Raw genomic sequence first — 27216 nt, 5'->3', positions numbered from 1 at the left:
CTTAAGTTAACTAAAGTGCACCTAAATGGGTATTAGAAAATGAACTATTTCTCATAAAATGTGGTAGTATCTAATTCTTTGCAGTAGAGACACTTTCCAACTGATAATGCCTGCTTCAGAATGTGATTTTTGAGGAATTAATCTGGAGTAAAATGCATTATTCAAAAGGTTGAGAGGCAATTAAAAGAGAAATGTCACTTGTGTCTGATGAGAGCTTATGAGAGGGAAGTGACCTCAATAACAGATGTCAGTGACAGTGAAGAGTAAAGGAATTATAGCTTCCTCTGGAGATGTTGCTATCCTTCCAGTTATTTATAGTGAGAAGAGTTCATTTAAAAGGACTACTGAGTTTGAAATATGTCTCGTTTATTTGCTACTAGAAACAAGGCCTCAGTACCAATGGAAAGCAAGGCCTCAGTGTATGAAACCTACTGGATTTTTAAATATAGTTCATCTTGATAAAATAATTTAATATCTGTAATTAAAACGTAGGGCTTTGGGAAGGGAATTTAGAAATGAAATCTGATCATGGAAGTTCCTTTTAGTGAAGGTCTAAATGTGAAATCTTTTCTTCCAACATGGATTTCATAGATTATTCTTGAGTTGGCATAGAATGTGTAAGTCAGGAAAACTTCTGTAATGTTCTACTTCTGAAACATAGTTTCGTTTTTAAATATCTGTTTTACATTTAGGAACAGAATAAGGAAAGTAGATTAGAAAATGAGTCATTATGAGAAAAATGACTTACCAGTTGATAAATGTATGAAGTTGATTAATGTATGAAGTTTGGTAAGCAAGACAAAGGAGGGCATAAAGCCAAGTATTCATCATTCTAATAAAAATTGCCCATGCAGAGCTTTTGCCCTATATTCTAAGCACAAATTTGAACTGAGGTAGGATGAGAAGCAGAAGTAAAAGAAGGTAAACATAGCAGTCTGCAAATCTATAGGAAAAAATGCATACGTATATATATGAGATCTGGAATTCTGTCAAATACTATTTGAAAAAAAATATGAGCGGAGGTGGGGGTTTATAAAATTCTTGTGGCTACAAGTTCAACCTCTGAAATTTATATCCCCTTTGATGTTGACTTATTAGACCTATTTCCACCACAGCTATCACCCAAAAAAGTGAAGTAATTGTCTGATCAATGTTTTTCATCACTAAAGAATAGTATTATGTAGTCTACAAATAGATCATACTTCTATCGTTAGTAGAAATGGTCTGGAAATTATTCTACCTTTATAACTTCGCCTGAATAAACAGAGCTATGTGACTTTTTCTTTTTCTTTTCTTTTCTTTTTTTTTTTTTTGCCCTTTTAGGCTATGTAAATTCATTTACAATTACTAATTTGGTTTCTGAAATTACATGTAATGACACCATTTTTGAAATGAAATGTAGAATTCCTTCTTCTTTTCAGTTTTATAGGATATGATTTCTTCCCAATTAAATATTACATATCCGGAAAGAAAACAGTCTTACTTGAAACCTGTCTCAAATTTTGTGGTGATTGAAGGAAGAACAGTAATGTGTAAATCATAAATTAAAAATAATCAGTTTTGTGGATTTGGTTTTGGAAAGTTTTACTTATATATTTATATGGCAAGAGAATGGAGGAATATGAGATTATAATGGATACTGAAAAAATTATTTTTTAGGTATTGGCTTATCAGTTATTCCTGTCATCATGATTGATGATAATTATTATTCTTTTGTTTGGCCGTGGCTTCTCCAGTACAAAAATAGGTTAAGAAGACCTTGCTTCTGACCCTTTAGAGGTTTCACAAGTAGCTCTTTTCTGAGTAATATGGAAAACTCTCTAAAGTAATTTAGAGGATATGTTTCAATTGAAATAGTCAACTCAAACATTAATTTCAACATATTCTATCAAGACTCAGATAAAAGTGATAAAAATATTAAGTTGTATTCCATTTTGAAAAATCTCATTGAATAGCATAAAAATCTTTGTCCCTTTCCTCCTCTGTACGGTTTTGTGTTACTCAAAAAATAAAAATGTGGTATTAACTAAATTGCTTTATATTTTCATTTATAACCCATTTTGCCTTCCAACAGGAGAAAATTCAGATCCAGTTAACACAATCATTTGAAAAAGAGGAGAAGCCCTCAAAAGATGAAGCAGAAAAAGAAAAAGCCAGTGATAAGTTGCCCAGAAAAATGTTATCAAGAGGTTTGCAATTTATTTCTGTGTTTTCAAACAAAATTTTAATTTTAACATCAATAATGCCGTCCTTTACCCCCAGAAAAACTAAAAATAGTATATCTGCAGTAAAAATGCTAACAGAACAGACCGAAGGAATGATAGAATATTTGCTCATCTGGGCAAAATGACATAACACAAATCTGGACATTAGTAAGATGCTTCGGCCAAAAAACTGCAACATAGGCCAGAATCACTGAGGCAGGTAACTGTTCTTGACCTCTTATTGGTCTCTCATAATGAAATACTGGAATCACTGTAATTGGCATACTTGATTCCACTAAAAAGAATATTGCTCTTTAATTCTTTGTGATACAACGAGCTGATGCCAAAATATTCAGTATCCAGTAAGAATATTCTTGGAAACCCAGAATGTTTATCTTTCATAATCCGTTTCAAGGAACTCCACCATCATCTGGCATTGCAAGTCAGTAAAAATGCTTCTTTGATTTATAAACTCAGTTACATTGGCCGGTGTTATAAACAACATAAGTATATTACATTTAGGGGAAAAGGTAAATGTGCAAAACTATGCATGCATAGTCTGGAAAACTATTTTGAAAGCAAGCCTTTGGTGATAGACCTGATCAAATCTAATTGAATATTCTTTCAGAACTAGAATTTCTACCTACCTCCAAATTATTGTCTCTACTTATATTCATAACTGAACTAAGCTGTCTTAATTTGCACTAAAAGTAGATGATTATTTAACTCATTCTAATTTTTCACTCAAGGAGGCATTTTTAGTCATGAGAATTGTGTGTATATAAAAGGGTCTTAAAAAGAATTTAGAGTAAACTGACACATGTGAGAAAAAATTTTAAGAACATGCATGTACATGCAGTTATATAAATCGATTTTATGTTTATTTTATGGGAGTAGAAAGCTTGTGGTCATCAGAGTTCATCATAAATTCCTTTTCCTAATTTGTCAATTTTTTTTCCCGTGTGGGGCATCTCATTTTATTTAAGATATGCATCATGTGTGAAAGAGAAAGGGATTTATTTTCAAACAGCTTTATACTGGGTTTTTGTGTTGTTGTTTTTTAGATTCCAGTCAAGAATACACTGATTCAACTGGCATAGATCTACATGAATTTTTAGTAAATACATTAAAAAACAATCCCAGGTAAAAATTAAATTTATAAGGTTTACATTGCTTAGAGTACCATAATTTTGCTATGTTTGTTTTCATTACGGAGTTAGAATGTTAGAATAAGATTGCAGTGTTTGAAGTACACCAGAAACATTTTAGTTCCTTAGGGCTAAGATGTTGGTCTACTAGATGCACATGTATAATAGTTCTTTGCATTATTCATGTCCCATGATATAAAAATAATTCATCCTTTTTATAGGAAATTTTAGAAATACAGAATCACCAAGATATTTTGGCTCTTAATTGAGGTAGAGAGGTAATCATGAATCATGGAAAAGAAGAAGAAAAAACTTCCCTCATAATAATACTCTCAACCACATAAGAGCCTGACGTATCCATTTATAGTCAGTTTTTGAATATAGCTAAAGGTAGAATTTTTGTTCCTTCTTACGTATTCACTTTCAACTCATAGATTTTTAAGGTACTTATGTGGGTCACTGTGAAACCCTTTGTGTTGCCAGGGTACTAATGAATAGACTCTAACTTTCTGGCAGGTCATTGACCCCTTTGTGGCATTCTCCCCACAAAAAGACTTATCTACAAAAAATCTAACAAATACGTTCATGGGATAGAAGATTCCAAGTTTGAGAACCCCTCCTCCAGATGTTAGCTTCCCAAAGTGATAGTTCTTTAATATACACTAAAATGAAAATGAAACAGTTTCTTTGGGTATATGCACAAGGAAGAGAACAGGAATAACTCTCTTTATTCTCCCTGAGACTTACGTCATGATTTAACATAAGCTTTATTTTCATTCAAGATTTATTGTAGTATCATCTTGGTTTTCTATTTTACATTTAACATAAATGCCAAAAAGAGTACCACAAAAATGAAAAGTGGTCTCCTTGGAAAAAGGGCTGAAAGAGTACATAATATGGAGTGAGAAGGAAGATATGACAAGTCCACATAACTTATTTTTTTTCTTCAGTTCAAGTTTATTCCTCAGTGGTCACAATAGAACAATTAATTCCTTAGTTCATTGAACAGGCATTTACTGAGCATCTGTCATGTTCTAAACATTGTGCTAAAAACATTGTAGATAAAAAGAAGATACAGTCTCTACCCTAAAGTATCCACCATCTCTGAGCTAGAAAAAGACACATGATATATAATTAAAATAGAATTGATGTGTGGGAGCCTGCTTCTGCCTCCCTCTGCCTGCTACTCTGACTCCTTGTGTGCTTGCTCTCTCTCTCTCTCTCTGTCTCATCTCTGTCAAATAAATACATAAAATCTTTTTTAAAAAATTAAATAGAATTGATGTTGTAAAAGAGGTTTTTGGAGTTTTGTTAAAATCCAAGGAGGAAGCTTCAACCTCTTTTTGAAAGGTTATGGGAAGGCTTCACTGAAAATATATGCCTGAGCTGAGTCTTGGATTCACAGTGCTTTAAGTAGAAGCTGTCCATATGGAGAAATGAGAAAGGCATTCTAGATAGATACATGTGCATTGACAAGACACGGTGGTTTACTTCCTCTCTAATGCACTACTGTGTGAGGCTGTACATTCTGGCTCCAGCAGGGAGGCATGTGGCAAGTAATTTTAGAAAGTGATGGGGAAGGTGTTGGTTGGGTATGAAAAAAACCATTTCTATGAACGGTTGGGTATGAAAAAAACCCATTTCTGTTTGTCCTTGACCTAAGATTGTACCAACATTCTGGGGTGGTGAGTGTGGAGTGCTACTAGGAAGCCAGGGATGATGCCAAAAAGATTTTTAAGACAGTAACGAACAGTGAAAAATAGTCTTCCTTGAGACGCCAATAGCGTACCATTTAAGAAGTATTGAATATGACATGATAAGTTGAGGAATAATTAATGGATTTTGAATAGAGTAATGACATAATCATTTGTGCATTTTAGAAAGATTACTTTGGCACTGAGGGGCCAATACCATAAACAAGGATTGTGGCTAGGAGACCATAGGGAAGAATAGAGAGGGAAGGACATGTTTGAAGATATTTAGGAAGTACCATAGTGATGGTGTGATACAGTAGAACAGAATAGATTCTAGATTTCTGGCTAGGCTGACAGTCCCATTAACTGAGAAAGTGAGTAAGGAACAGGCCTGAATGGAATAGGGCATGTTCTGTTATTTTATAAATAAGTATAGTTTGAGGTGCCTGATGGAAAACTCAGGAGATAAGATCTGTCCAAAATTAAAGAGCTCTGGTTTTCAAGTAAATAAGCCTGAATCAAGTAATAGATTCAGAGTCACTACTAGAAACGAAGCTTGAGGATGATGTGTTTGCTCTGAGAGATAGAGTAAATGACAAGGACAAAATTCTGTGGAAAGACAGCATAGAAAATGTAGATAGACTAAGTCTTAAAAGTGGAACAATCATGAGACCATTTATCTTGGTTAGCTGGGGCAGGGCGTGGCGGCCTAGATGGCTCAGTCAGTTTAGCATCTGACTCTTGATTTCTGTTCAGGTCATGATCTCAAGGTCATGAGATTGAGCCCCTCATAGGGCTCCACACTGGGTATGGAGCCTGCTTGAGATTCCCTCTCTCTCATTCTTTCTCCCTCTCCTGTCATTCCCTCTCCCTGGCCCTACCTCACCTTCTCTCTCTTTCTCAAAACAAAACAAAAAAACAGGGGTTAGCCCAGGGGTCAGAAGCCAGGAGCTGTTTCATGAAAGATAAAGTAACACAGGGATCTGCTCATTAGGTTGAGAAATTGGGAAATTGCTGACTCTTTTAATAAATTGTTTCATTTGGGGTGGAATGGTAGAAACCAGAACTCAGTGCATTGAGGAATAAGGGGGAAGGTAGAAAACACGTAGCTAATTTCCATAAAACAAAATAGGATGCTTTCAGAATTTTTCTTTTAACCTGTAGGAGAGACCTCAGTAAGGACAACAATTAGAGATCTATTCTTATCCATTCCCAAATATTTTTCTATTTACAATTCTGTTATCTTTTACATTGCTAAAGTTTTAAAGTTATCTTTAAATGTACAAGTTAATGGCTTTATTAAACCCACAGATAGGTTACAGCCATCACTACAGTCAATTTTAGAATTTTTTCATCATTCCAGAAAGAAACCCTCTATTCTTTAGCTCTCACCTTCCTATACTCTGAGCTCTAATCTACTTTATATCTCTATAGATTTTCCTGTTTTGAATATCTTATATGAATGAAATTATGTGTATGTGGTCTTCATGGACTGGCTTCATTCACTCAATATTTTCAAGTTTCATCCATGTTGTAGCATGTATCAGTACCTTTTTTTTCTGTGTATGCATTTATATTTAAATAAACATATAAGTGAATAATTCATGTAATGGCTGGTGTATAAGTTATTACTAATGTCGATGTGATTTAGAAAGTTGGAGCGAATGTTAAATTTTGTGAGAAATAAGATTTACTTAATGACTCAGTGTTCTCTCAGTGAAACACACAATTAATTGCCAGATATACATGGTACAGAAGTAGTAGTAAATATTGCAAGTTTCCACTAAAACTTTCAAGATTCAGTATTGCTCAGAGTTCTAGATTTTAAGCAGTTTTATTTTTAGTAATATAAAAATTCAGTCAACATTTCATTTCAAAATTTTTCTTCTGATCATTAAATCTTTAGCTTATTCTCAACCAAATAAATAAACTTAGCTCCCAATGTAAACTAATTTATCTGGAATTCTTATTGCAAAAAATATTTGCAGAGACTACGCTAACTAGTCATTGCTGAATTAGAACCTAAGAACCTAAAGTTGATTTTGATAGAAATTATATTCAGTGACATAATCTTCCTATTTTTGTATTTATTTTATACCCATTTTGTGTAAATTCCACATGTATTGAAGAAATAGGTATAATATAGGCAACTGTGTTATATAACTAATAAAGGGGAGAAACTTTTGGATTAATCCTGAGAAGAGACATTGTAAAAGTAATTTGATTTGCTCTGGAGAATATCATATAATAGTTCTATTTTAATTTCTAAAATTGCTTTTATTGGAAGAAATGTTTGTTTTATTTCTTATCTGTTGCAAATGTTTGGCCAGGCTCATATGGAATATTGGAAAAGGGGTAGTCATATAGAAGCATTATTGTTTTCTGGTTTTTTTATTTGCCACTAGTATACCAGCTATGTACAGTTTCTTTAAAGTTATTTCTAGTAAAATGGCTAGAATACTTAATAAGTAAAAAACTGGTGCCCCTTCATTTTAGCTTTAGGTAATAGCTTATTGATTGGTTTGAGATCCCTATTCTTCTTATTTTTTAAATAATAGACAGCATACATCGGTTCCCTTTAAAAGACTATACAATAATTTCAATAACTATGCCCACTTTGAGGTTCATGTGCTAAACCTTATGCCTTAGGATGAGTAATTTGTGGACCTATTAGTTTGAATCCTATGCACTGCTTCTCTAAAGGTTATGAATTTTTAACTTAAAATCATTACAAAAATATCTAACTTTGATTACATATTACAGGAAGCATGTACTAAGCTATAGTGGATAAAAGGCTGGAGATGTAAATCTTAAGAACTTAGGAAGATTGCCAGCCTTATTTTTCTAATAAGTCATACTTCTTAGTAACTAAGAGTTTAGTAAACTAAACAGGGAGGCTTGGTTTAAATAGTACATGGTCCAGATAAGGTAAAAAAATCCTCTGCAGCCCACAGATCTACCTGTGAAAGAAAAAAGAAAAGCCTGAGTTTTTATTAGTGGCTAGTAAAATTGTTAGAATTTTTTCTTTCCTGGAGACAACAGAAATTTCTTTTCAGTGGCAATATATTCCCTGCAGAAGCTTTCACAGATCTTTTGCCCACTGTTCAAAAACAGGAAACCATTTTTTTTCCTATCTTGTCTGGTACAAGTATTCATTCCTAACTTGGCTTCCCCTCCCCCTTCCTCCCACTCTAACACCTTCCCCCTCCTTACTTCATTTGCATGGTAAATGTTTTTACATCCCTTCACTTTCAATCCGCCTGTGTCTTTAGGTCTGAAATTAGTCTCTTAGAGACAGCATATACATGGATCATGTTTTTTTAATCCATTCATTCACCATATGTCTTTTGATTGAAGCATTTAGTCCATTTACATTACATTTAAAGTAACTATTGGTTAAGTATGTAGTTTTAGCCATTTTGTTACTTGTTTTCTGGTTGTTTTATAGTTCTCTGTTCTTTTCTTCTTCTCTTGGCTCTCTTCCATTGTGGTTTGATAAGTTTCTTCAGTGTTATACTTGGAGTCCTTTCTCTTTTTTTGTGTGCGTCTATTGTAGGTTTTTGGAAGGCAGCTATGCTCACCACTATACCACCAACGCTATTGTAGGTTTTTGATTTGTGGTTACTATTCTATTCATATATAACATGTTACAGCAGTCTATATGAAGTTGTTGGTCGCTTAAGTTTGAACACGTTAAAAGCACTAAATTTTTACTTCCCTCCCCCATGTTTTATGTATATGATACCACATTTTACATCCTTTTATTTGTGTATCCCTTGCCTGATTTTTATAGATATAATTTATTTTACCACTTATGTGTTTTCACCTCCATATTAGCTTTATTAGTGATTAATCTACTACCTTTATTACATGTTTGCATTTACCTGTGAAACAGAAGACCAACTTGAAAGTATTATTTCATGAATGCTTAATAAATTGCCTGCCTCCGATTCCTTTCTTTTTTAAAAAAATAACTATATAAACTACATCAGAAAAGTTAGAATTATTTCATCTCAATACACATTGTACTCAAAAGGTTAGATGAAAAGAGGGTCTTACAGTTACATAAATAAGTCCTTTTGTGGGGGGAGCCTTCTGAATTAAAAACTTCCCTACCTCCCTAAAAAATTTTAAAAGTCTTTATGAGTCTTTTATGTCAAAAGACTTTATAATTTGATTAACAGATTCCATGCAGATACATTTGTTGAGCTCCTCTATATAGTCCAAATAAGAATACAATGGTAATTCTGATAAGTGCTTTTAAAGAAAAGTGTGAAAGAAATAGTTTCTAAGAAAGAATATAGGAAGTTGTTCTAGGCAAAGGAAACAGCATGTTCAAGTAACCAGAGACAGGAAGGAGCTTGGCAAGTACAGAGATAAGCCAAACGACAACAGTTTTGTGATTAAGAGACAGAAGATGAGGCTGAAGAGGTAGACGAATGAAGGCCCCATTACAGATGCTTATTTCTAACCTAAGAGCAGTGGGAAGCCTATCATAAATATTTAACCAAGGCAGTAACATGTGGTCATATGTGTGTTTTTAGAAGATGTTATGGATGTTCAGGTAGAAAAGATAAGGCGGGAATGAAGGAAGACAGAGAGAAACAATAGACTATGGTTCTAGTAGTCAAGCCAGAGATCCTGCTTGCTTGGATCCAGATTAGCAGCAGTGAGAAACAGAAGAAAAAATAGAAGGTTGATAAAATTTGCAGTACTAATGAACTGTATAGGAGGGTTAGAAAAATGATTATAGCAGGCCACAGATGCTTCTAGTACAGTATACTGGGTGAAAGATAGTGCCACTTACTGAGATGAGGAGTACTAATGGTGAACCAGGCTTGGGGCAGAATTGAATGTTGCTAGAATTCGTGTTAAAATGTAATCATGTTTTCAGCTTTGGATTTAAAGTCACCAGGTAGGCATATTTTCTCTTCAGTTTTCAACTAATGTTAAATATTTATTATATATATGTGTGTCAAATATTACTTGGTTTTATGAGACTTCTTTGCAATCTAGAGGGAAGGTCAAACTCAGTGCTGACGTATAGTATAGACTTTCAAGCAGCTTGAGCAAAAGCACCACATCCTCTGTCCTATTAGAGGATTCTACTCTGTATTGTTTATTTGAGAGGGAAACATTAACCTTTGGCCTAGTTTTCTTGATCTCTAAAAATTGAGGGACAGAACTGAATGATCTGTAAAGCTACTTCTAGTTTGAAAATTCTCAGAGTGTTTTTATTTCACATGCACATGAAATTTCCAGTGAGCCCAAGAATACTGCTTTGAGCCATGTCCTTAGTATGTGAGCAAGGAGGTCCTTCGGGGAGTAGTGATACTGTTAATATTCGTTACAGCATATGCACATTAAATAGGACCCTAGTGGTCTAAAGGAGCACATGGCAGTTTTCCCTAGAGTCCTTACTTATTTTTCACATTGAAAGTCTTGGGTTCATTTTTATTTTTATGGCAAAAATTTCCAAAGTCTTAAAAATGTATAATACAGGTTCATCTGATGATTTGAAAAGGCTTCTCCTTCTGAGTTAGAATTAGTAATGTATTTCATACTTCTCTGCCATAATTCCATCTGTATACTAGCATCAGATTCCCATAGGAGTATTCCTGTTGTTACTGGCATTGCATTTTCTTTAGCGTACTGTTTCTATAGAGTTAAGGATAACAAAGTCATGAGCCTGACTAAAGATGCCTGTGTTCCTGCTATTTCTCAGCTTTATTAAGGAAGTAAAGATTAATATGCTCTTATTATCCATATATCTACAGAACAGACTCCAATGTATCTGTTTTAAGTATGGCCACATGTTTGGTAATTGTTAGAGTTGAGTAAAAGCTACATTGAGATTCATTACACAGTTCTCCCTACAGTTGTGTATGTATGAAATTTTCCATTAAAAAAAATTAAACTAAAAAAAGTCATCTTTATCTTTTCTAAACATTACTTTTTTAGAAGTCATGTGTATATTCTGGCATCAAGTTTGTGATAGTCCTCAAAGTGCAGTTTTTAGGGAAAAATTTAGTCATAGTAATTCAGTGTTTATGATTATTTCAATGTTAAGTTTTATATTTAAGAGTCTTCATATTTTGTTTCAGGGACAGAATGATGCTGTTGAAATTGGAACAAGAAATATTAGATTTCATTGGTAATAATGAGTAAGTCCTGACATTTAAAAAGAAAACAAATTGTCACCATGGTGCTCCTTGATTTACTAAACTAGTTTTTCTTCTACTTCTAGGTCTCCACGTAAAAAATTTCCCCCAATGACATCTTACCATAGGATGCTATTACACAGAGTAGCCGCTTACTTTGGATTAGACCACAATGTTGATCAGAGTGGGAAGTCTGTCATAGTAAACAAAACTAGTAATACAAGAATGTAAGTATCAACAAATGTAGGCATTTGTTAAGTACATATGTGACCATACTTTATTTTTCAACAGCACCTTTCATCTGAGGTTTTCCACGTTTTAGCAGCCTAATTAAATGTTATAGTAACCTTATGTGATAGGGCCAAAAAATACTAAAATGTCTTTTAGTGTACTAGATACAAAATGAACCAGTCTAGACTAAAATAAAGCAGGTCAATGAGGACTGGTTTAAAAAGCAGAACCAAACTTCAGAAGTCATATCACTGATATTTGAAAACCATTCACTTGGATTTTTTAGTTAATGTATTTTAGATAGCTGTGGCCAGTCTTAGGCAAATTTGAGGGGGTTTTACTTGTTTTGTTTTGTTTTGTTTTTTTAATTCAAGTCAGTTAACATAGTGTAAAAAAATTTTTTTAAGGCAGATTTTGACACCCTCACATTCAGTTAATCCCATCATTTTACCATCTTTTCAACCTTTGGTTTTGCTTCTTTAATCCTACAAATCTCAAGAAGCTGGTACTGTTGGTTGATATAGTATTATCCATAATGTAGTATCCCCCTCCTGAGCTATGTTTAATTGACTGAGGAAAAGTTTTTAAGAGCACCCATTTGTTTTAAAAAGTGATAGTTTTATCAATCTACACATTTAACGCAATCCCTATCAAAATACCATTCATTTTTTTTTTCAAAGAAATGGAACAAATAATCCTAAAATTTATATGGAACCAGAAAAGACTCTGAATAGCCAGAGGAATTTTGAAAAAGAAAGCCAAAGTTGGTGGCATCACAATTCCAGACTTCAAGCTCTATTACAAAGCTGTAATTATCAAGACAATATGGTACTGGCACAAAAACACATAGATCGATGGAACAAGATAGCCCAGAAATAGACCCTTAACTCTATGGTCAACTAATCTTCGAAAGAATGTCCAGTGGAAAAAAGACAGTCTCTTCATCAAATGGTGTTGGGAAAATCGGACGGTCACATGCAGAAGAATGAAACTGGACCATTTCCTTACACCACACACAAAAATAGACTCAAAATGGATGAAAGACCTCAATGTGAGTCAGGAATCCCATCAAAATCCTTGAGGGAAACATTGGACAGCCACATGCAAAAGAGTGAAACTGGACCATTTCCTTATACCACACACAAAAATAGACTCCAAATGGATGAAAGACCTTAATGTGAGACAGGAATCCATCAAAATCCTTGAGGAAAACACAGACAGCACCCTCTTCGACCTCATCCGCAGCAAATTCTTCATAGAAAGGTCTCCAAAGGCAAGGGAAGCAAGGGCAAAAATGAACTACTGGGACTGCATCAAAATCAAAAGCTTTAGCACAGCAAAGGAAACAGTCAACAAAGCCAAAAGACAACTGACAGAATGGGAGAAGATATTTGCAAATGACATATCAGATAAAGGGCTAGTATCCAAAATCTATAAAGAACTTATCAAACTCATTGGGGAAGGTATGTGCTATGGTGAGTGCTGTGAAGTGTGTAAACCTGGCGATTCACAGACCTGTACCCCTGGGTTAATAATACATTATATGTTAATAAAAAAATTAAAAATTAAAAAAAAAAAACTCAACACCCAAAGAACAAGTAATCCAATCAAGAAATGGGCAGAAGAGGGCGCCTGGGTGGCTCAGTCATTAAGCATCTGCCTTCGTCTCAGGTCATGATCCCAGGGTCCTGGGATTGATTCCCCCATCAGGCTCCCTGCTCAGCGGGGAGTCAACTTCTCCCATTCCTACTCCCCCCTGCTTGTGTTTCCACTCTATCTCTCTGTCTCTGTCAAATAAATAAAAAATATCTTTAAAAAAAAAAAAACAAAACAAAACAGAAATGGGTGGAAGATGTGAGCAATCATTTATGCAAAGAAGACATCCAACTGGCCAACAGACACATGTGGCCAACAGACACATGAAAAAGTGCTCAACATCATTCAGGATTAGGGAAATACAAATCAAAACCACAATGAGGTACCACCTCACATCAGTCAGAATGGCTAAAATTAACAAATCAGGAAACGACAGATGTTGGCAAGGATGCGGAGAATGGGGAACCCTCCTACACTATTGGTGGGAATGCAAGCTGGTACAGCCACTGTGAAGAACACTATGGAGGTTGCTCAAAAAGTTGAAAATAGAGTTCCCTCCAACCCAGCAGTCACACTACTGGGTATTTACCCTAAAGATACAAATGTAGTGGTCTGAAGGGGCACATGCGCCCAGATGTTTATAGCAGCAATGTCCACAATAGCTAAACTATGGAAAGAACCTAGAAGCCTGTCAACAGATGAATGGGTAAAGAAGAGGTGGTATATGCATATACAATGGCATACTATGCAGCATCAAAAGAAATGAAATCTTGCCAATTGCAACAGCATGGATAGAACTAGAGGGTATTATGCTGAGCGAAATAAGTCAATCAGAGAAAGACAATTATCACATGCTCTCACTGATATGAGGAATTTGAAAGGCAGGGCAGGAGGTTGTGGGGGGTAGGGAAGGAAAAAATGAAACAAGATGGGATTAGGAGGGAGACAAACCATAGGAGAATCTTAATCTCACAAAGCAAACTGAGTGTTCCTGGGGAGTCAGGGGGTAGGAATAGGGTGGTTGGGTTATGGACTCTGGGGCGGGTATGGGCTTGGTGAGTGCTGTGAAATGTGTAAGCCTGATGATTCACAGTCCTGTACCCCTCAGGCAAATAATACATTACACATTAAAGAGAGGAAGGAAGGAAGGAAAAGAGAGACAAGCTCAGAAAGAAGAAAAAAAAAGTGATAGCTTTATAGTATTACTGAATTATATCATCAGTGCAGCTATTTGGAAGTAAAAGGCCCAATCAAAGGCACCTAAAATTTTGTACACAGCTCCTTTTTTGCCTATTTGTAAAACTAATCCTAAAGCAACTAGTTCAGCTAATATTTATACTTTGGTGGTAATCTGCCTATCTGAAGCATTTTCTATATCAATTTTATATGTGGCAGCAGTGGGTCTATGGTAATGAGTAGCAGTCAGCTTCTGACGACATAGATAATGCTAAAAATTAATTATTTGTATGCTTTTCTTGAAGCTATATTTCTCTTAGGGTCTTACCTATGAACCATTCTGTTGGCATGGTGGTATTTAATTCACTCATATCTCTTCTGTTATAATGGCCTTTACTCTTATAGCTGCCATATTGTTTACTGGAACAAACTTGGTTTTCTTCCTTTTCATATAGTATTGTGTCAACTAAATAGATAACAGTGGTGGAGGCTAGTAGTTTTAAATATTTGTTCCTACAATAAATTAATGAAGATAGATGTCTTTGAAAAGATCTTGTCTTTCTTTAGAGATTATATTTTACCTACTGCAAATGTGAATCTGATTTAGTTTTCCTCTACTTGTCCCTTATTCTTTTAAAAATATCCTCATCAATTAGTCTATTCCCAATTCATTATATCATAGCTCAAGTAACCATAAGATATGACCTGAAATGAAGGTGAATAGAAGTCTAATTCATTTAACCAGTACCTTTCAGCAATACTCAGAGCTGCTGGATACCCAACCACATGTACATTAGCAGGCATTTTGTCTAACATTTCGACTGATGATTCTCTAAGGTTTTCGATACAGTGTAACCTCGGTTATTTGAATGCTATGAATGATGTCAGAAAGCTTTAGGATTCTCTTAATCGAAGTCATCAAAAGCTGAGCTAAACACAGATGTTCATGATATACTTAAAGAAAAATGGATCAGTAGTGTAATTATAACTGGACATTCAGATCATTGAAGTTACACTGTATTCTTATTTTATATCTTCTGGAATATGAAGAAGGTTGTAAATCAGAAAACCTTAGAGATCTGCTCCACATTGAATAAATGCAAACTTACCTTTTCCTCATAGGCAAATTACCCGCTCCAGCCTTGAACCAGTGGTGTTGTGGATGTCAACAACCCGGTGTCCACTGGGGTGTCTCAATGGAGCGGGAAGTTGGCGATTGCAGGGCAGTAATTTCAGGCATCTATAAAAGAAAGAGGTAAGACAGTCTTAAGGTTAGCTGAAATGCCTGCCAATGCTATTTGGTGTGGGAATCCAGCTGCTCTTAGAAAAGTTGCCAGGCCCTAGGTTAAACATTATAGTTCACTTTGGAATGAGAATCTCTCATCCAAGTATAGACTTCTTCAATAAGAAATGACTTCAAACAGCTACAGAAATAGTTGATAAACTTAAGCAGGGCAATCGTGACAGAAGTAACAACATACTGCCATCTTCAGAACTAATAGATAATAATCTTTCACACTCCTACTAAAGAAAGCAATCTTTTTCTCGTCATTTTGGTCATGAAATTGTTTTTACTCTTTTTATTGTTCTTCCTAGTTATGTCTATAGTTCTGTGTGGAGATCTCTTCGTTTCACTTATCTGAGTATATTTTAAAATACAGATTTCTTCAGCTTACTTAGATAATTCTTATTTTTAAATCTCCTTTTGCATTATTTGACAGAATGTAGAAACAGTGCTTTATTAAAAATTCACTCATTAAATATTCAAAAGAGTTACTTGACTATTATATATAATGACATATATATGATCACATTTGCTGAAGATATCATTACTTAGGTTTATTTGGTTTAGAAATTTACTTAGGATGTTCACAATATATTATGCCACTATATAATATATATTTAAACTATATGTAAAAATCTACTCGAGTTTAATTAGACTTTGTGCCTCCAAATATATTTTTATGTATCATGTATTTCAAAAGACTAATTCCAATTTTAAATAGGATGTTACTAAGTCACAAGAATATTAAATAAATTGTTGAAGTTGATAGTATATTTTAGAAAGTGAAGTTTTACATAGTTTTACTTTTCCACAGACCATAACCTTATTATGTCTGTCTTCTGGATCTCATTGGAACTTACAACATTTCTATAGAGAAAAGACCGATCAGCCATTTAATATATTGTTTTGATTTCATAATTATTCTTTCAGGTTATAACTTTAACTTCCCCCCAAAAAAGAAATGTTTCTTTTTTAACCTGTTTCCAGTAGTGTAAAACAAAGATGTACCCTGTTATAATTAAGAATTCTTGGTAATTTGGTAGCATTTTGAATGAGCCTGTTAGGTTTTAGGTAATTAAACTTCAGAATATTTTATTACTTTCAATTATGTCACACCAAACCAGGTATTGTAAGAGTGTAACATAAGATGAAGTACCATATACTTTTTCTTTTTCCTTGAATTTTTTCTTAGATTTAGAGGAGGCAATGCAAAAGGATAAATAGACCTTGAGTCTGACGTACCAGCACTCCAACTGTGGCTCAGTCATACACTTGCCCTTGATCCTAGATAGTTACTTAAGCCATTGGAACCTCAGTTTTGTTTTGTTTTGTCTTTTTTCAGTAATATTTATAAAACAAACTTCTGTTGAGTGTTTACTATTTTAAGTGCTATTCATGTATTTATTCATTTCCTTTTCAGAGCAAGTCTGTGAAGTAGGTATACTATAATTCAATTTATGAATGAGGAAACTAGGGAACAGAAAGTTTAAGTAACTTGTGCACTTCCTGAAGCAACTAAAGGGGTAAAACTGAATGTTTGAACCCAGGCAGTCTGATTCCAGAGCCCACAGTGTATTTTTCATAATGGCCTTTAAATCATAACACAAAGTAGTTAATATTTTCTCATAAGATTATTATGAAGAGTAAATGAGGTAACACAAGTATTAATTATTAGTGGCACTAGTGAGTGGTAATTTTTTATTGCTTTGATTACTTTACATAAAATGTTGTATTTAACTTTTCTGTAAGTAATGTGTAACTATCTCTTCTGTTCCCTTGGGGTTTTTTTTAGACCTGATCAGAAATTCAATGAACATATTAAGGATGATAAAGGTGAAGATTTTCAGAAACGATATATCCTCAAGAGAGATAACTCCAGCTTTGACAAAGATGATAACCAGGTAATCTGTGACAATTGCAGCTTTTTTCCGGGTGCAGGAATTAACACCAGTAGGTCATTTTCCCAAGAATTAATTGTCCTTGTTTCTTTAGATGAGAATACGTTTGAAAGATGACAGAAGAAGCAAATCTATAGAAGAAAGGGAAGAGGAATACCAGAGAGCTAGAGACCGAATATTTTCCCAAGATGTATGTACTGACTTAGATTTAGATCTCACTGTTAGGTATATGTTAATTTGCATTAAAGGAACTCATTCCTCCTATCATCTATTGATCATTTATTTGTAACCATATTTGTTATGTATAAAGTCACTTGTTTGGAATATTGAGGTCTGTCTTGTTCGTATCAATAATTTAATAACTTATAAAATGCTACATTGCAGCAGTTATATAAATATTTCAAAAGTTGCATGCAGGTAGACTATAGGAGCAGTATATCAGACTGAGTATAAAGTTCGTGTAATTTTTTTTCTTCCAGACTTCTCACAGACTTGAGATTTTAAGAACATTGGTCATAGTCTACAAAATCATGTACTCTAAATTCTTCTCGGTAGTAGACTTTCCTCAATAAGTAACTTGTTTCTTCTTCGAAAATAAAACTAATTAGGAGCACCTGGATAGTTTCGTCAGTTAAGAGTCAATCTCTTGATCTAGGCTCAGGTCTTGATCTCAGGGTTGTGAGTTCAAGCCCCACATTGGGCTCTACACTGCGTGTGACACCTACTTTTTAAAAAACAAATTAAACCAATTAATTTTTATATTCTATATGTTTTCTAATTTTAAGTAATTATATGAAAGAAATCTTTCCAGTGGCTAATTATTTTATATATATATTTGAGAAGAGATTCAGTTTGGTTTTACCAGTGTCTATTAAGTGTCCATTCTGTACAGTACTAGGTATTATTCAAGGATATATGAATGCAGGTAATTTGTGTTAACTGCCAGAGATAAAAATTTCCTCAATATTAAAAAAATAAAGAGTAACATTAAAATCTAAACTATCAGTTAATATTCATGCAAACCTTATTGAGCACCAATAGTATGTGCTATATTAGGCCCTGGAGGACATATCCATGAACAGCTAAAATGATTTATCCCCCAAACAATCCTATATATGGTAGATACTATCACTGTTCGGTTTTTACAGATAAGGAAACTGAGGTTCTAAGGGGCTAAGTAAAATAGCAAAAGATTGTGTAGATAGACGATGACAGAGTTGAGATTTTAGCCCAGGTCTGCTGCACTCAGAGCCTAACCTATATGTATTTCTCTCTCTAGTTTATGAAGTCTCTGCCCCAATAAATAGCCAAGTAATAACAGTACGGTATATGATATGTGCAGAGACATGAAGGTAAAATAAAGGACACAGCTTAGAAGCAACACAAACCAGAACTGAGGCGTGAGGGAGAGAGTTGGGTTCCAAGAGGAGACCTAAAGGAACCCTCCAAGCAGAGGCTCAGAGATAAAGGAGAACTTGACAGATAAGGAATTAAAAGATTCAGAGAAGCTGGACTATAGTGGAGGTGACAAGAAGTGAGGAAAGTTTAGAGAAATAAGCAGGAAGCAGATGAAGTGACCATGAAAGCTGGTTAAGGTTGTTGGGCTTTTACTTAGAGCAGGAGTCAGCAAACTTTTTCTATAAAGAGCCAAATAATTAGTTTTTTAGGTTTTTAGAGCCATCCAGTCTTTATTGCAACAACTCACATCTACCTTTCTAATATGAAAGCAGACCTAGAAAATACATAAATGAATGGGCATAGCTGTGTACCAGTAAAACTTTATTTGCAAAAACAGGTGGCTAACCATAGTTTGCCATCCCCTGTGCTAGAACATCAGGGAGCTATTAAGGAGAGAAGAGGCGTGATCAGATTGACATATTAGGGAGACTCCTGTGGCTTCTGTTGTTTAAACTGGATGAAAGGGGCAAAAGCTGGTAGCTGGAAAACTAGTTGGAAGACTGTCATCATAATACAAGGAAGAATGGTGGTTGCCTGACCTAGGTTGCTAGCATTAGAAGAGTTTGGCTATGAGCTGCATTGAGGTATAGCTCCTTACTCACTGCTACAGCCACAGCCAAACCACAGCTAAGCAAAGTATTAGTTGAGTGAATAAGGTAGAACCTACAGATTTGTGTATACCTTTAATATATAATCACGAAAATGGGTTCATTTGCTTAGAAGAGAATATTTGAATTTCCATTTAATCTGTACCACAAAAATGAATGGCTTCAAGATGTATATCTGTTAAAAGAATGCATAGTACCTCCAAGCCAGAAATAATTTCATTATTACTTATTGTGTATCCTTGTCACCATTTTGGATTTTGTGGGCAGGGTGAGTGATGCTTTTTAAATATTATTACATATAATTTTGATTGTCATCATTGGTTTACAGATGCATGATGTATTTGACAAAAGCTCAACTTTTTATATCTGTTCTTTCTTTCTAGTCCCTGTGTTCCCAAGAGAATTATATTATTGACAAAAGGTGAGGGAATTTTTAACATTCATTTGTTAACTCTCTGACTGATGCTAATAACAATAAAAATGTCTTATTAAAATGCCAACAGAATCCAAGACGAGGACGCTAGTAGTACCCAGCAGAGGCGTCAGATATTTAGGTAAGGAAGCATGTTTTCATGCTGTATTGAAAAATCAAAGCATTATCTTCTCTGTTCTTTCCCCTTTTGTTCCTGCTAGCTTCTCAAAGTTGTATTTCTAAATTGCAGAGTTAATAAAGATGCTTCAGGGAGATCAACAAATAGCCATCAAAGCAGCACTGAGAATGAGCTGAAGTATTCTGAACCACGACCCTGGAGCAGCACGGATTCTGACAGTTCTCTCCGAAACTTCAAGCCTGCTGTAACCAAAGCCAGCAGCTTCAGTGGAATCTCAGTCCTGACAAGAGGTGATAGTTCTGGGAGCAGCAAAAGCATAGGCAGGCTTTCAAAAACAGGTATAAATGTTTGTCTAGAACTGTGCAATCAAAACATTAGTTTCCCTGTTGGTGTCTTACCTCTTTATTTATCCTGTGGCTTCTGCAATTATCCTAACATAAAATTCTTACCAGCAGTGCATTGAGCTCCTCCGCAGTACTTAAGAGGTAATATATGTATCAACATTAGGATTCATCCTCTGTTGGAGAAAGATTTACAAACATCAGTTAAAGTAAAAATTCTCTGTTGTGACATAAACTTAAATCAAGTTAGTTCAGTGGAATGTCACGTCTTGTTTGAGTCCCCAGAGGTAGTTAGAAATTCTTCATTGCTTCTTTATAATAGGAAGGCCTCGTTTCTCACCCAGGATTATTTAACATTGATTGCATTTTCAGCTAATGCTATCAGATATTCATTGCATTTTTCATGATAAAGTCCTTCCTTGCTATTCAAAAAATCAATAAAATTGTCAAGAAGTTTCTGAGGAATTTTAAAACTGAGGAAAAATAATGTGATGTAATTATTGTAAATGAGTAAAAATTTTAGTAACATCCTCATTTTCTTAGTTTCTTTGCTTTTACAGTGCCTTACATTTAGGCTCATACCTTTTCTCTTCACCTTCACCAACTGCATTCAGTACTATAAAAGTTCATATTTCTCTTAGAATCCTTCTAGATCTTTATTTTTATCCCTAAATAAGCATTGAAAGTTAGCAAAAATGGCTCTCTATCTTTAGCCTATTTGGGTTAACCTAGACATATGGTATTGTACAGATAACAAAGGGAGAGATTTGAAGGTAGCCAAGGATTTTTTTTTAAACCTTATCTGTAGTCAGTTCTTTAAATTATTGAGGCTTATGAATTGCCTTTGTCACCCTTTCAGCTCATAATATGGATATTAAAAATATCTTAGTGTATATGATAGAATATTGCTAGAGATAGGTAAATTTTATTAATATAAATATGCATATGCAAGATACACATTTATTTACGAAAATGGCCACTCAGTCATCACAACAGAAAAAATTACTGTATTTTTGAGTATGTCACTTAGGCATACACTGCTGAATTTAAACATTTAAGATCATGTACTATTTATAATTTATATTATCTTCAGAGATGAAAAGAAACATCACCTCTTTTAATAGGGAAAAAAATTTTTTTAAAAAACGTCATTTATTTATTTGACAGAGAAATAGAGATTTCAAGTAGGCAGAGAGGCAGGCAGAGGGAGAGGGGAAAGCAGGCTCCCTGCCGAGCAAGGAGCCCATTGTGGGGCTCGATCCCAGGACCCTGAGACCGTGACCGGAGCCGAAGGCAGAGGCTAACCAGGCGCCCCAGGGAAAGAAAAAAAATTTTTTAATATTTTATTTATTTATTTGACAGAGATCACAAGTAGGCAGAGAGGCAGGCAGAGAGAGGGGGCGGGAAGCAGGCTCCCTGCCAAGCAGAGAGCCCAATGCGGGGCTCAATCCCAGGACCCTGGGATCATGACCTGAGCCCAAGGCAGAGGCTTTAACCCACTGAGCCACCCAGGCGCCCCAGGAAAAATTATTTTTGATAGAGTTTGTATCAGTAATCATTTGGCACAACTTAAAATAGAAGTTATCCTTCAGAAGGCAGTGTATCACACATAAACATATTTGTGTATTTCATTCATTAAAGATTAATTCTCCATTCCAGAGTCAACTCTTATTCAAAACATAATTAACTATATACATTTTCAAAATCTTTTCCTTTCTTTGATTGTCTTATCCACTTTTAGCTATTATTCTGAAAGTCAGTGACATTTTCAGTCTCTGGGTAATAGAAAAGGAAATAAGATTGCAGGAATGAAAACAGCTAAAAATAAATTATCAAATTTATTGAGTGAAAAATAAATTTTAAACCGATGCTAATATTAGTACTTGGATTATTTTTCATGCTGTCTTTATCCCTTGATATGATAAAAAATGGAAAGTTGACTTTACATTATAGGAAAATATTATGATTATGAGCTTAAAATGGAATTCTGCAGTGAAACTTCACAATTGTTTCTCTTGATAGAGAACTTATCATTTTTGTTATCTCCTACACTATTAATCTTTCTGTGTTCTTATAGATAAGGGGTTTCTGATATAAGAGGTTTTGGGCATTTGGCTGTGTTATGTTCTTTTTCCTGGGAGAAAATTATAATCTGTATATTAATCTAAAGTGGTAAAATGTACGTAACCTTGTGCTTTGGGGAATGTGGGTAATGTGCTTTCTGTGGCTGTCTGTGGCTGATGGTATTATAAACTTGCTTAAGTTGCATGCTTGGGCTATGACTTCTCTGACAACTTATGTGATCATTTTGCTGTATTAAACTTGTTCATGATGGGGAGGGGAAGTAAAATTATACAGTAAATCAAAATACCCAATGCTTTTATGTGGTAACCGCATGTTATGCAATGTGAATTTTATTGTTACATATTTAAAACCTGCACTTTTATATGAGGTTTAAAAAATCCATATTTTTCATTACTCCTTCCCTAGGTTCTGAGTCTTCTGGTAGTGTAGGGTCATCTACGGGCTCTCTTTCTCACATCCAGCAGCCTCTTCCAGGTACAGCTCTCAGCCAGTCTTCTCATGGCGCACCTGTCGTCTATCCAACTGTCAGCACTCATAGCTCTCTTTCCTTTGATGGTGGCCTAAATGGGCAAGTCGCATCTCCTAGCACTAGCTTCTTTTTGCTTCCCTTGGAAGCGGCAGGCATACCACCTGGCAGTATTCTGATCAACCCACAAACAGGTTGGTATCCAGAAAAAGGTGTTTATTTCAGTTGAGATAGCAGGAGTTATTGAAAATTAAAGAATGTGTGTTATTAAATGTATTTTTTGTATATGTATTATCAGCTTTTTATTTTTCATGAGTAATTAGCATTTTCCCTAGAACTTTAATAAAACATTTCTGCTGGAAAATGTTGAAAGACATATTTATATCAGAAAGCATTTTTCTCTTTGTAGCATCCAGATGTCATCTTTTAGGCCAAATAATGGCCTAACCATAATTAAAAAACAAAACAAAACAAAACACAGTTCATTTCCTAGAAATGAGATAACCACCATTGAAAGATCTTTACCTGATTTTAAAAAATAATAATTATCCTGAGGAAAATATTATGCATTTCATGAAGAAGGAGAAAGTAAGCAGCTCTTATTCATTATATAATGAAGTAGGAAGAACCTATAAGTAATTGTTCTTCTGAATTTGGTAATTGTTTTCTCCTGAGGAAAAGGTAAGGGAATTATTATTATTATTATTATTATTAGAAAAAGGAATTAGGTAGTCTTTATGAATTAATATTGAAGACACCTATTCTTGCAGTTAGGTAATAATTCTCATTTATTCAGCATTTACTATGTGCTATGTAAATGTGTTAGGAGCTTTAAGTACATTATTTATAATCATTATAACCTATTAGGTAAGTGAAATCCTCATTTACAGATAATGAAATTGAACCTCAGAGACTCAAACTACAGTCATGATACGTTTCATTATGCATGCAATATGAGCAAATATAGAAAACATGATCTTTTGAAAGTTCACATGAAGTCTTGCTCTCTATTCACAGTATTATAGCCCAATAATTTTGTGAGATAATGAAAACAATCTTATAAATCATTTGATAACCTTCCTTAGAAATTCTCACACCTAACTGTTGTGGTCACATCAATATGGTAGTAGTTGGGCAAGGTAGGTACAGGTGAGAGTATCAGGGTCTCAGTGTGCTCCTGAACCTTTCCTTTTGTTCGTTGTAGAGAAGACCATGGCTTGGAACTCATTACCTTCAGATTTTTTGGTATCTCTTTTTTAAGATCAAATGTTGGAACTATTATTTCTATTATAAGAATTGAATAACTGACTATTCAGAAATTCAGTTTTTCCTTAATAACCATTATCTTCTTATCCTTCAGATTTATTGTATTACTAAACTTCTTGTTTTCCTGAAGCAGGAAAGATGACTTAATGTACTGTTTACTATTATTTTTCATTCAAAACATCTTAGTTAATGAGTTTTTGATAATATGAAAGGCTCAACTGAATAGGAAACCAAAGAGTGAGCAATTGATCAACCTGAAATTGAATTGTAGTCTTAATTTTAAATGTGTCCGAAAGTGATCTCTGCTTTTTGAGAACAGCATTACAACATATCCAACTTTTTAGACAGTCCTTAAGTTACTTTTTTTTTTAAAGATTTTATTTATTTATTTGACAGAGATCACAAGTAGGCAGAGAGGCAGACAGAGAGAGAGGAGGAAGCAGGCTCCCTGCTGAACAGAAAGTCCGATGGGGGTGGGGGTGGGGGGCTCAATCCCAGGACGCTGGGATCATGACCTGAGCCGAAGGCAGAGGCTTTAACCCACTGAGCCACCCAGGCGCCCCCTTAAGTTACTTTTAAAACACGCTTCCACCCAAATCTTCTCTACCATTTTTTTCATAATTATTTAACCAGCAATAAATACCCAGCATGACTTGTTTTCATATAACTAAATCATCAAGAAACTGATGAAAATTACTTGAATTTGAAGGCCCTTTTCCTCTGGTTATCAGTGGAGCAGTATATTCTTCTCTCCCCACAGTTATTTTATTGTATGTCATAAGTTTAAAAAAAAAAAAATGGGGAGGGGGATTTGCCATGGAAGAAAGGATATTATGAAAACAATTTTTAAAACTATTAATATCTTACTTTTTTCTATATCCTCCCATTCTAAATGGATATAGCATAGTGTATTTCACACAGTCCTCTTCTTTTGTTTTCTTTTTCTTTTTTTAAGTAATATAATGTATAGGATAAGGGAAAATACTAATTTTTGTGAATTTATTTACATATGCATTGAAAAAAGTGCGGAAGAAGGTATCTAAATTAATAACTATAAGATTATTTTCTTTTGATCTCTACTTTTTGGTTATTTTCCCACAATAAAAATACTACTTTCTATAATTAAAAAAAAGTTGTTTAGAACATATGTATAGAAAAGAGAATAGAATTTATTTTCTTGGGCACTTAGGATATCCCCCCAGTAATTAGTAAGCAATAACAACAAGCCTCAAAATCAATATTTAAGTTTTCTCTCTTAACCTAAGAATCAAGCTCACTGGAATTAAGAAGAAATTATTTTAGAAAATTCTTTAGAATTCAAAACTTATTTACAACTTTAGAAGTTTTTAAAATAAGGACTCTGCCAGGGCCGCCTGGGTGGCTCAGCGGGTTAAAGCCTCTGCCTTCGGCTCAGGTCATGGTCCCAGGGTCCTGGGATCGAGCCCCACGTCCGGCCCTCTGCTCGGCAGGGAGCCTGCTTCCTCCTCTCTATCTCTCTCTCTCTCTCTCTCTGCCTGCCTCTCTGTCTGCTTCTGATCTCTGTCTGTCAAATAAATAAATAAAATCTTAAAAAAAAAAAAAAAGGACTCTGCCATAGATCGAGTCCATGATTTGAAATTTGAAGCTGTCGACTATTTTCAATTTTCATCCAGTGTTAATTTCACTACTCCAGTATATGCATTGTGGTCTATAAATTAGCTCTTTCTCGCCACCTAATACAGGCTAATTAATAATATTCCAGTATCCCGAAGTCAAGAATTTCTTCTTAAAACTGAAATGTGCTACAGCACTGCAGGACCACAATCCTGTATCTGGGTCCCATGAGCAAGATCTGTTTCAGGATTCAGAGTTTTTCAAAAACTACTACGTAATATGAATAACTTCAGTAGGTTTTGGAGCAGCAACCCTATAGTAAAATGCTGCAGCATAATTTTTACATATTTACACTAAGTGACAGAAATAAAGAGTATTAAAATAACCTCATGTAAGGTCAGACTTCTCTCCCCTGATGAGAAAATCTTTTGATTTTCAGAAAGTTGGGTCTCTAGGATTGTGAATAAGGATTATAGACATTTGTTGTAAATTGTGCATGGAATGACCTATGTTCAATCTCTATCGTAAGTATTTTTTTCCTTCCTCTTTTAATTTTTCAGGTCAGCCCTTCATAAACCCAGACGGAAGTCCAGTTGTGTATAATCCTCCTATGACTCAACAACCAGTTAGAACCCAAGTGCCTGGACCTCCACAGCCACCTCTACCACCCCCACCAACTCAACAACAAGCAGCTAATCACATTTTCTCACAGGTGCACATATCCATGATTACATAATGCTAAGTTCATCTGCTTTGGCATGTTTAAGACTTAACTCACTAATTATAATTGGGGTAGCCCAACTATGTTTTAGAACTCTAATATTCTGTACCAGTGATGTCCCGTTCCCTGCTTGAAGGAAGAGAGGTTAACTTCACAGGATTTTTCAGCTAATAAATACAGAATATATGTTGGAGAGAAATAAATTTTGTGTCTTATGAGCCTGTGTGGTGAATATGTTCTCCCATTCTACAATAGCAAGAAATGAATAAAAGGAATAAAAACGAAACTTAGATTATCCCAGTGAGCAAAGTAAGTTGTGCTAAGTTTCAACAGATTAAGAAGATAGAAAAGACTGAGCTGAGTTGCTCAAGTTCTACAAGGTACTCTTCATCCCACCTACCCTATGAAAGAGAGAGGCAAAAACATTCCAAATTAGAATTCGCAGAAGCACTCTTAGTAATGTCTTGAATTTGTATACATGTTTAGAGTTGACACATACGCTTTCATGTTCTGGCTTTTCTCTTGTAGGTGTTACTCATCCTTGGGGAACTTGATTATACCAGTGTAAACTCTTTTACTTTTATACTATATTTAAAGGTTGTGTAACATCTCAAAGACAGTTTGTACAGTTAGTTGTACCTCTTTTTCCCTATTAGACTACCTAAATATTCCACTGGTGAGAACTTGCAGAATACTTTCTGATGATGTATGAAAGAAGTATGATGAGAAACTTG

The 27216-nt window shown here is 34.7% G+C and overlaps 1 protein-coding gene across 1 annotated transcript in view; it reads left to right on the top strand.

Annotated features, from left to right (window-relative positions):
• Window positions 1-27216, top strand: part of R3HDM1 (R3H domain containing 1) — a 206095-nt gene that overhangs the window by 90381 nt on the left and 88498 nt on the right. The window contains 11 exon segments of the mRNA XM_047722506.1: window positions 2075-2189; window positions 3269-3347; window positions 11151-11210; window positions 11294-11434; window positions 17288-17396; window positions 17488-17583; window positions 19843-19880; window positions 19963-20013; window positions 20122-20348; window positions 22842-23096; window positions 26322-26473. Of these exon segments, the coding sequence (XP_047578462.1) occupies window positions 2075-2189; window positions 3269-3347; window positions 11151-11210; window positions 11294-11434; window positions 17288-17396; window positions 17488-17583; window positions 19843-19880; window positions 19963-20013; window positions 20122-20348; window positions 22842-23096; window positions 26322-26473 (1323 nt within the window).

This window comes from Lutra lutra, chromosome 3, assembly GCF_902655055.1.
Source record: "Lutra lutra chromosome 3, mLutLut1.2, whole genome shotgun sequence".
Classification (NCBI taxonomy): Eukaryota; Metazoa; Chordata; class Mammalia; order Carnivora; family Mustelidae; genus Lutra; species Lutra lutra.
The sequence above is the reverse complement of the archived record's forward strand: the minus strand, read 5'-3'. Positions and strand labels throughout refer to the sequence as shown.